Source organism: Carassius auratus, chromosome 20, assembly GCF_003368295.1.
Source record: "Carassius auratus strain Wakin chromosome 20, ASM336829v1, whole genome shotgun sequence".
NCBI lineage: Eukaryota > Metazoa > Chordata > Actinopteri > Cypriniformes > Cyprinidae > Carassius > Carassius auratus.
In genome coordinates, this window is record NC_039262.1 from 3768899 (window position 1) to 3780751 (window position 11853).

Consider the following 11853-nt stretch of genomic DNA (forward strand, 5'->3'; position numbering starts at 1 on the left):
CATCTTAAATGAGAAAATCACTATTGTTTCAGTAAACTATAATCTTGAAACATCTATATTAGACATGATTTTATTTGTTAATATTTATTCAAAGTAATAAAATGCTTTTTTTATGGTTTTATAGTAAGCTATAAAACTGAAAAGCACTGGAAAAGTTTGCATTATTTAAAATATTTTTAAGGTAAATTAATTAAATGGGCATTAATATATATTATGTATTTAATAATAATTGGGCTGTCATGCAATTAATGTTATCAAATTCTATTCTATTCTAAATTCACATTAATATTTCCTAGGGAAAACCAAACCAAAAAAAAAAAAATTTATCTCTCTCCTCTCAACCAAACCTTGCTTGTGACAAAACATTTCAATTTAATTTGGTATTTAATAATAATAAAAAAATTATATATATATTTTTTCACTTTAATAAATACTGTATTTGAAAACATTTTTAAAATAAATGAATATAATTGATTTGGCTTTAATATTAAAAAGGTTTATCGTTTTTTTTCCCCGCTGTTTTCTATTTTTTTTTTTACAATGTAAACTTGTTTTTGCACGTTTTCATTTAGATATCTAGAGCAGAATTTCACTCAGAATATGTACTTTCAGCTCGTCAATATGTAAATACACAGATGCTAAATAATACAAAACTTCAAACAACTTTCCAGAGTTTTACTGAGATTGAAGCGGAGCAAGAAACAGGTTTTACTTCACAGGAAACCACACCTCTGCGTCGTTGAATCAGCGTAAATGTTAAGAGCGATCAGATTTGTGAAGGGTTCAGCTTTATAATGTTTGTGCAGCAGCAGCATGAGTCCATCTGAAGGGTTTCTGCGCTGAAGCACGTGTCGATCTACTCGTCAGTCTTGGCCTCCATCTCCTCGGCGTCGTCGTCTCCGTCCACCTCGGCGTTCTCTCGCTCCAGACGCTCGAGCTGACGCTGCAGCTCCGTCTCGTCTGTGTCCGTCACCACTTTAGGCTGAAGACAAACACAATCAGAGCAAACACTTCAATGGTATACTGCATTGGATTGGATCCCTACTTACTATAGTACTGCACTATGCTTTTATTATAATAGATTTAAGAAAAATATATAGTGTAAGAAAGAATTAAATCTGAAAGAATTAAAAAATATATCATCAATTAGTACCATGTATATAATTTTAATCCATTTTTAAATTATTATTATTGTTATTTAAATCTATATTTATCTGTTTTATTTTATTAATATTTATTATACATTTTATGCATGTATATACAGTCAAACTAAAAATTATTCAGACACCAGATATTATTTTTGATGCATTTTTTTATTAGTCGGTGCAGGACACTATTGTTAATTTATATAAGTGATGTTATTTAAATAAAGTAAACTCTGACTTATTTCACCCAAAAATTCTTCATATAGTGCACTACCAGTAAGATTATTACCAAAAATTATTCAGACACTTTGACCTGATCATGTTTCGATCAGTGTTTTCATTAAACCTGGTTCAGACGCAAGTGTGAAACCCCCTGGTTTACTGTATATTGTAAATAATATCATGTATATTGCATGATCAGAAACCTTCATGCATGAGAATATAATCAAAACAAATACTTTCATACAATATGCATGCATATTTTAATCTATTTTCCTCAAGCAGGGGTTTGAATGTGTTTGTTCTTTAAAGAGCGAGTATATTCCATGCTGTTTAGGAGATGTATGAAGCTGTGAAGTGTCTGACCTCCATCTGGACATTGAAGACTCCTCGCTTCTCCTCGATGCGCTCCTTGATGGCGGTCATGGCCTGGTGGAGCACCGACAGACCCTCGGTGCGCTCCAGTGTGGTGGTGGTCATGACGTACCGCGGCGGTGCGATCAGGTTGATCTGAAAGGAAATCATCGCATCATTTTAAATCATAGAATCTGTTAGAACTGGATGAAAAGGAAGTGGATCTCACCTTGATTGGCATGACCTCTGTGGAGCAGTTAAGCCCCGCCCTCAGCGCGTCTTTGACAGCATCAATGCCTTCATATCCATAACACGCCACCTCAATATCTGTCCAAGACACAGAGCAAACATGAACACACGTGAAGATACTAGATATCTGTTCGTTTTTTGAACGTTACTAATTTGAATCAAATGTTTTTATTGTTTATTTGAATCAATGATTTTTTTTCTTTTAATGAGTTGTAGTTATATTTCTTTCAATCTGCTTTTTATCTTGTATTTATTAATTAGTTTTTTTTCTTCTTTGAACCTTAAAATATATATTTTTTACACTATCGAAAGCTCTGCTTCGTAAAGCGTTCGAAGGATCTGAGAGAATTTTATAAAGGGTGATTTTTCTTCTAAATATATTTTATATATAAACACGACAGTTGAAAATTGTGGTATTCAAATAATAACATTGTGAAACACTTTAACATGAAAGTTCTAAAAAATGTATCAATGTTGAAAACAGTTCTTTTTTTTCAGGATTCATTGTTGTTTCTCATTTGAGCAATTCCTTGATGAATAAAATGATTAATTTAAAATTCTGTTTTTTTACTGACTTCTAACTCAATGTATTTGCATTTGAAAACATTAAAAAATTCCAGAGAATATTTGAAAAGAGAAGTATATACGCACTCTTGCTGTGGTTGTGGATTACAGACTGAAAACAAAAATTATTAACTATTTTTTTGTTATTAATTTGCTTTATATAAATCATAAAAAGTACTAATATAATAAATATTATTATTAATTAAAAAAATATTTTTTACTCCACATAAAAATGATTTAAATTTTTAAAAACTAATTACAATATTTAATAATGACTTTGCACAGGAAGTTTCTGCATGGTGTTAAGAAAGTGCATCAGATTTGTATGAAGCACCCGCTCTGATTTTGACGGCCTGTGGCGTGAGGCGTCTGTTGATGTTATCGATGAGCACATCCCTCTCCTCCTCCGTCAGATCCAAACCGTCCAGGATGGCAGGATCGCTGGAAACAAAACCGGAGGAAATAACATTTTCATCTTCACTTAAGACAGGATTTGTTTTCAGTGCTTGAACCAGAGATACAAACAGATAAAGACGGGAAAAATAATTCAATGAAAGGGTTTTATGATCTTGCATACATGTTAACCTGTTATTAAGGACTCCCAAAACCTAAATATGAGCCGTTCATTACCCATAATAGGGGCACTTCAAAGATATTTGTTTTACATGTTCATTTTAGTTACTTTACGGTATTAAAAAAAAAAAAAAAAAATTATTAGCTTATATGTCCAAGACAAAATCTGGAAAGGTTTTTATACTGTTCCTATACCTAACACTTTTTTTTTCCAAATTCCGTTTTTTTATTTTTTGGATTCTGTTTTTTCCATTTAAATTTTTCTCCACTCCTTTTTAATAGTTAAATGAAAGTTTATTCATCATAAAGCAAGTCTAATTAATTTAAATAATTAAACTGATACATTTCAACATCAATTACAAAAATTACATGATTAGGGCCCTATGAAATGTTTTTTTTTTTTTATTGTTACCAAAATCTGTTTTAGCATGTCTAATTATTTGTACGCATAAAACAACTTAATTTATTATTTTTTTTCTTAAAGAAGCCTAATGATTTTTTCCCCCTAAAAAAAATCAGTGTGTATTTACATTTTTATTGTTATCAAGGCATGAAACATTAATTTTATTTGACTTTTTTTGGGCAAATAAAGGAGACTTGCTATTAAAATTGAAACATGGAAGAAATGTTGTGTGATTATTCCTTAAAAAATTATGTTAGTTTCATTTTAGTAGTAGTAGTAGACTATGTACATTCTACTGAAAAATATACTTAAAAACCCGACTTTTATTTTGACGGGTTGCTGTGAATATCTTTACAATCCTGTGCATGTGACATGATGCTTTTGCTCAAATCAAACGGTCAGATGCTCATGAAGTGACCGTCAGTGCAGTTCTGGAGATGTTCTTCATGTGTTTTCGTCCTCATTTAGTGAGACAACAGGCGCTGAAATCACCGCGAGCGTCACACGCTAAACCGTAAATTCTGTTTTTATCAACGGATTCCGCGATTTATGAATGGATTGTTCAAACAATCAATTATCGGTGCCGATTAATCGGCTAAACCGATACATCGGTCGACCTCTACACAAAACGAGCATCTATTTGCAACATTTTACAAATTCAGAATTAAATATATATTTCAATAAAGTGCTTTGCAGGCTATTAAAGACATTATCGGCAGATAACACAGCAATGCTGGCCAAAAATGCTAAATATTTGCCCTCTCTCTCTTCACCATTCCCACATCTCAGACCTCAAATACATCAGATATGACCCTTTTTAGACATATTTTTTTAAAGTAAAGGGTATTTCAAATAAAAACACTCTCATTGGATCTAAGCAAATCTCATAGGAGACCTATTTTGATCTCAAACAAGTGAGCAGTCACTGAGAGTTGAGGAGCGTGCATCTATGCTGGACACTCACGACACGGCCTGTTTGAAGACATCGTAGGCACCATATCCAGGTTTCTTGTATTTCTCATCAAACACCCAAGCGGTTCGCTGGAACAAACTCTCCAGCTGTTCGTCTTTAGTGTACTCCAACACTTCAGCCACATGCCGTAAAATACTGTACACCTGCGGCACAACGACCACAACATCACACCACAAGAACATGACCTCATCCCTCCGATTTCAAGATGCATACACACCGTTTTAGATTTGGTGAATTTGTCCTCACACTTGATGGCTTCTTCCGGAGACACTCTTCTCTTGGACAAATCAATGTATCCTAGAGAAGAAAAGCATGATTTTTCAATGTTAGTGTATGTGTGGATTAAATGGTTAAATGTAATTAACTGGAGAATGGAGAAGTGATGTCTGATTGTGACACTCTCACCCTTCTCTTTGTCCACTCTGATGACCACCACACACTCGTTGCGTCCGATGCGGATGAGTTTGTTGATGGAGCGGATGCGTCTGCGGGACAGTTCGCTCAGCAGGATCATGCCCTCGATGTTGTTGTACTCCAGGAGACTCACATACGCACCCATCTCAGCGATGGAGCGGACGTTCACCATCACCACGTCCTCCACCTCGGGGAAGCGGTGCTGATAAAACCTACAGCTGAGGCCCGGCATCTCTACACAACACAATACAGGCACAACATCATTCCCATACTTTTATCTGAGGTGCTTTCATTTATTTTCTGTATTGCCTTAAAAAAAATTTTTTTTGGGTAGAGATAAAATATTTTTATTGAATTAATTGTTTTTTTTTATTTACTTTTTTTTTTTTTGATGTGGGGGACCCCATTCTAAAATTGAAATGGCAGCTATACATTTTCATAAAAAACTATTTATACTGTAAAAAAATACATTTACATTCTAAATATGACTTGGAAAATATTTAGTTTGTATTAAGTTATTTTTTTTCAATAATTAATATATATATATTTGATACTCACTACCAAAATAACAAATATTTACTAATTTACTTACAAATTTACAACACTGCTCAAAATAGTACAGTTATGTGCTTTATTTAATTTCAATCTATTTATTACCTTTAAAATTTAGATGCTATACATCATTTGTATTATTTGCATTTTTAAAATGTGATTATTATTTTCAACTCAAATGTTATGTCAATGTAATTTGATTATTTGTTTTAATTTTATGTCTATTTAGTGATGTATTTATTTTCCCCTACAGTTTCTGTATATTGTAAACAGTGTTGTATTATTATTAGATTTTTTGTATATCTTGTATATTGCGTAAAGTGTTATTTTATGATTAATGTTGCACTGTCCGCCTACATTACACAATGTTTATATATTAATTTCGCTTAAGATATCAAAGTACATTATCTATGTATATTGATCTGTCTGTGCACGTGCATTAGTGCGCGAGCATCCAGCACATGCCGTTTAACAGCAGCCAATAAAACCCTGATATCATCTAAAAAACGAGCTCAACATGAGCCAAACTTTCACGGAAGAAAAAGTAACTCAATCCCACCTGACAGGTGTCACAATCGGCTCACTTTAAACCCTTAAAATCTCTAGAAACGGACGTTTTCTGCGAGCCTTAGTTTCCCATTGATCCTGCGATCCGAGAAAGAATGAAGCCAGAAGCGACCAGAGAACACAACAGGCATGCTGCGTCAACACGGTCGCTGTCAAACACACTTCAAAATAAAAGTCACATGTGCATATTTTTAGGAGATAACAGATTGTATATATATTAATTGAAATATTTTTATTTGTGCTGTCAAATGATTAATCGCGACTAATCACATCAAAAATAAAAGTTTTTGTTCACATAATATATGTGTGTACACTGTGTATATTTATTATGTATATATAAATACAAACAAATGCATGTATATATTTAAGAAAGATATGTTATGTTTATGTATTACATATATTTAAATATAATATAAACATTTAAATGTATACACATGTAAATATTTTACACATATATACTGCATGTGTGTGTATTTAAAAATAAATAATAAATATACAAAGTAAACATACATTTAATATTATTTTGGATGCGATCAATCGCGATTAATCATTTGACAGGACTAATAAAAAATACTTTATTCTTTAGAGAATACGCTTACGGTCGTTTCGTTTTTTTATTTTATTTTTTATAAAAAAATAATCTTATAACCTCCGATAGCACACGGATGCACTGCTAGCATACTACACAGCGTCAAAAATGTCTTCAAGCCTAAAATGCAACACCAACCAAAATAAATCAAATGACAGTGTAAATTATTTTTAGGGAAACAAAAATTGCTTTACTGTTGAGCGTTATTTTGAAATGTGAATCCCGCTACGTGCGAATACACGCGAGGAAGTGACGCAACCAATCCCTGCGTTCAGGATGAATCACATGACCTCCACTCAGCTGATCAAATCCTGCGTCTTATAGCTAGGGTCACAGCAATGCTATTATAGTCGTTTAATTGTAATATTACATAAACTGACACTATATTTAGACTATTGATTTGTCGATTTCAACAGAAAAGCGTCTCAGTAGTTTGATACAGTGTTTCAATAAAGAAGAAAGATGTCCGGAAAAGATCGGATCGACATTTTTCCCTCTAGAATGTGAGTATCACGATTCATAACGCATTTATTATTCTCAAACGTGTATGAACACAAGCATTTAAATTTGATATAAACATATTTTAGCATTTTATGGTTTTAGAAAGCAGTTACGATCAACTAAGATGGCGATGAACGCGATGCAGTCATACATCCATAGGCTTTATGACAGAAATAAAGAGTAATAATTAATAAAATGTATCTACTATTTGTATATATTGTGTTTATTTATTTATTTATTTAATGTATACTATGTATTCTGTATAAATGTCGGATTTTATGTTTCACACGCATATCATGTTGTCAATATATTATTACGCAGATACATTTCTCTCTGTAGATTAATAAATATATAACTCGATACGATGGATGACAATATTAAATTCATATAAATCAAGTGAAAACGAAATCTTGCAGTAATTTTAAGTGGACTCAGAAGAGGAAGTGATCTTATTCATAGTCATGTGAGCCCTTCAGTCTACTGAGCAGTAATACACAGTAATAAATATAGTGGTTGTAACATATAATTAAATAAAATAAATGCTCAAATACAATATGCATATTCAAGAAGTATGACCAAAAATCTATGCACAAGTAGTCATAAATTACCATTAATATTCAAGGCCTGTATATATTGCAGTTTTGGTTATTCTGGATTATTGTGTGTTGCATCAGGGCTCAGACCATTATGAAAGCTCGACTGAAAGGAGCTCAAACTGGCCGGAGTCTGCTGAAGAAGAAAGCTGATGCTCTGTCCATGCGATTTCGGCAGATTCTTCGAAAAATCATCGAGGTATAACATCACACCTATGCTTTTATCTCAGATGACTTTATTTATATTCCTTTTCTTTTTAACAATGATGTGACTTTGAATCTTTCAGACTAAGACGCTGATGGGAGAGGTGATGAGAGAAGCCGCCTTTTCCTTAGCTGAGGCCAAATTTGCGGCTGGTGACTTCAGGTAGGTAAAAATAAGATTTTTTCGTAGTCATGATGCATCAGATCTCACTGAATGTGTTTGAATTGTGTCCCGTCAGTGCTACGGTCATTCAGAATGTGAACAAGGCCCAGGTGAAGGTCAGAGCCAAAAAGGACAATGTTGCAGGTTCGCTAGCTAAATGATTTTTAGTAACAACAGATCTGGCAGATCTCTTCTGTGATCGCTCTCCTCATTGTGTTTGTTCTCAGGAGTCACTCTGCCGGTGTTTGAGCATTACCAGGAGGGAGGAGACAGTAAGAATCCTGTTCTCTTCAATAGTTCAGCCACAAATGAACATTTACTCTCCCTTAGGCCTCAGATTTAGAGAAATGCAGCATTGCATCAGTGTCTCATCAATGGATGCTCTGCAGTGAATGGGTGCCGTCAGAATGAGAGTCCAAACAGCTGATAAAAACAACACAAGTAATCCAGTACATCATTTAATGTCTAATCAGGTGAATAACTGCAATTTTGCTATTATTAATGCATTTTCTGGCTAAAATATGAGTCTGTAATCTTTAATAATGCTTCCATCTCTTGTCATCTCTCACGTCGAAATCCACCCACATATTTCTTTAGAGATGTTTTGGCTTGTAAGCTTGTATCTCTCTCTCTCTTAATTCAGACCAGACTGTGTTTTCACTGGAGGAAGTGTTATTGTAGATTACACACTCGGTTTGAAGAGAAAACCATCTTAAAGATGGATTTGTTTCTTACAAACACGCAGCTTTTGTCTTCACAAGACATTAATGGATAGACTGGAGTGCTGATGTTTTAATCCGCAGTTATTCACCTGATTAGACATTCAATGATGTACTGGAGTGGATTACTTGTGTTGCTTTTATCATCTGTTCAGACTCTCGTTCTGACGGCACCCATTCACTGCAGAGCATCCATTGATGAGACACTGCTACATTTCTCCAAATCTGATGAAGAAACAAACTCATCTTCATCTCGGATGGCCTGAGAGTGATAGCAAATAGCTTCGAAAAGGCATAATACTGAAGATCGTTTGAAGACATCATCATTGCAGATGTATTTCTTCTTCTCTGTAGGTTATGAGCTCACTGGTCTGGCCCGAGGTGGAGAGCAGCTGTCTCGACTCAAGAGGAACTACGCCAAAGCAGTCGAGCTTCTTGTGGAGCTGGCCTCACTGCAGGTATGAATATTTGTATCCATATCCGTTTGTTGCTGTAGAACATGTTTAATCAATGTCTGATGTGGTTCTCTCACATCCAGACCTCTTTTGTGACGCTGGACGAGGCCATCAAGGTCACAAACCGCCGTGTGAACGCCATCGAGCACGGTGAGATCTCACAGCCTCCTCTCAAGACAACCAAAGCTTCAGACACTATAACATAACGCTCTTATGTTTCTCCTCTCAGTGATTATTCCCAGGATCGAGCGCACGCTCACGTACATCATCACTGAGCTGGATGAGCGGGAGCGAGAGGAGTTCTACAGGTGAGACCACATCACAGGTTTCACACATTTATTGCTTGGGCTATATCACATTCACATTTAGCAGACGGTTTTATCCAAAGCGACTTACAAATGAGGACAATGGAAGCAATCTAAAACAACAACTAACTATAATGCTATAACAAGTCAAAGTTAGCTTAAATGCAGTACACCTCAGTGTTATTTTAATATCGAGATACTGTTGTTCTTTATATTTTGTTTTCTATGAATTGCGATCAAAATTTGGTGTTTTTGACATTTTTAATTAATTAAAATTTAATTTAAGTTATTTTAGTATTTAAACTAAATGAAAGTAAGAAATATTGCCTTGTCAACTATTTTTATTTTATTGTGTTTAATTTAACGTTTATTTTATTTCAAGTAACTGAATGATTTTTATGGTTTTGATCTACTTTTAGTAAACGGTGATAACCCTGATCTATTTATGAAATTGGTTTAAATAGCAAAAAAAATCAATACGTATTAGAGGTAGACTGTTATTAGAGGTTGCTGAGACAATAATCATTTGTTAAAAAATAATAATAACCAGATTGTTGTACTGATACCAGTAAAATCTGTATATTAAACATGTTAAGTAATGTTCTTATTCGTTCCTTGATAAACGATCCCAAAATGCACCAGGACTCTTATTTTGAAAGGACTTTGTCTTAATACTTCCACCTGCTCTTTCAGAATAATGTGTACTGTAACCACTATCTGCAACATATCAATAGATAAATTCATAATATATCCTAAGTATCCAACAACAAGTTGACATGCATGCAAGATAAAAAAAAAAAAAAAACAAGTTGTGCAAAGATAAAAAATAAAAAAAAACACAAGTTGATGCATGCAAGCTAAAAATAAAAAACACACTTTCATTGTCTTATAATATGCATATATGTTTTACCTTACTTGCTCAAAGACTCCCAAATGATTCGCACAAGATTCATTTTTATGCAGTATGTTTTCATTCAGTTAGAGCTGTTACAAACTGCATGAAAGATATTTTTTTTAAATCCATAATAGGGGCACTTTAATGAAACATAATGCTTTCTAAGCACCCACGGTGACCCTGAGACGTTTTAGCAGTTCAAATGAAATATATTATATTTATATTAGCATTATATAAATGAATGGAATATATATTAATACAGTCCAAAATAAGAGATTCAGAACATCCACCAACCCCAAATCCTCCTGTTTTCCCGTCGCAGGCTCAAGAAGATCCAGGAGAAGAAGAAGCAGCACCGTGAGAGGACGGAGAAGGAGATCGCGCAGGGTTTGGCGGCGCTGGGGCCGATCGCAGAGCCCTCGAACATGCTGAACGAAGAGGCCGACGAGGACCTGCTGTTCGATTGAAACACCTCTTATTTATTATTCTTTGTGTCCGTGAGGCCGAGCTTTACATCTTGTTTTGATTGTGTGTTGGTGCCGTGTCACATTTCTTGTGTAGGATGAATAGAACATGTATCCAAGTCACTGTAAAAAATAGTGTTTGTGCAAAAACTGCAAGGATTTTTAAGTTTGAACAAAAAGGAAATCCTTTTAAAATGGTTCAGATGAACTCAAATGATAATTCCACGCTCTCGTCTTATTGCATGCGTGTTAAACCGGTGTAACCTTCCCCGTGAGCTAGTGTGTGATACCTGAGAATATTCTGTGACGTACTGTACTTCTCTTTGAGTTTTTGCTGAAACACTTCAGCCCAGATTCTTCCACATGTTTGTTCTCAGTGCAAAGGTGTACTCCAAATTCACAGGAAGTGAAATCTAATTTCAATAAATGTTGAAAATGGTCATTTGCTGTTGATTTTTTTTTTTTTGAAGTGCTCCTTTCAGTGTTTCACATTGTAGACTTAAAATGGGTTGCAAATGCATGTTGATTACAAACTTTTCAAAGCAGAGGAAGGTTTTGAAAGATTGTTTCTGCCACAGAAATTAAAAACTAAAATTGTGAAATATTTCTTGAATTATGGAGATTTCGGCAACTGTGAGAAAAAAGTCAGAATTGTGGAAATTAAAAAAATTAAATAAAAATAATTGTAAGTGGCAGAAACAAAAAACTCAATTTTGACGAACAAAAGAATTTAGATAAAAAGGAATTTCCTCTCAATTTATTTATTGTTTTTAATCCAGTGGCAGAAAGGGCTTCCATATAAATTATTGCATTATATCAAACAATATTATATTAAAATTTGCAACAAAAAAAAAAATCTAATTCACATATTCATAACATTTCATAGCAAAAATAAATGTTAAAACAAGAAATTAAGAGTTGCTTCAGTGGTTTTGCACTCCAAATATCAAGC

At 33.9% G+C, this 11853-nt stretch overlaps 2 protein-coding genes across 2 annotated transcripts; one reads left to right on the forward strand and one right to left on the reverse strand.

Annotated features, from left to right (window-relative positions):
* Positions 1-660: 660 nt before the first annotated feature.
* Positions 661-6156, reverse strand: eif2s1b (eukaryotic translation initiation factor 2, subunit 1 alpha b). The gene is made up of 8 exons (XM_026290503.1): positions 6006-6156; positions 4886-5128; positions 4698-4777; positions 4472-4623; positions 2866-2972; positions 1948-2045; positions 1731-1874; positions 661-982 (listed from the first exon to the last, which is right to left on the reverse strand). The coding sequence occupies exons 2-8, from the start codon at positions 5124-5126 to the stop codon at positions 857-859; spliced, it is 948 nt and encodes a 315-aa protein (XP_026146288.1). The 5' UTR covers positions 5127-5128; positions 6006-6156; the 3' UTR covers positions 661-856.
* Positions 6157-6866: 710 nt separating this feature from the next.
* atp6v1d (ATPase H+ transporting V1 subunit D) lies at positions 6867-11343 on the forward strand. The gene is made up of 9 exons (XM_026290509.1): positions 6867-7105; positions 7778-7895; positions 7984-8063; positions 8140-8207; positions 8291-8335; positions 9137-9240; positions 9321-9387; positions 9467-9545; positions 10760-11343. Exons 1-9 carry the CDS (start codon positions 7065-7067, stop codon positions 10902-10904), a joined length of 747 nt encoding a protein of 248 aa, XP_026146294.1. The 5' UTR covers positions 6867-7064; the 3' UTR covers positions 10905-11343.
* Positions 11344-11853: the final 510 nt, after the last annotated feature.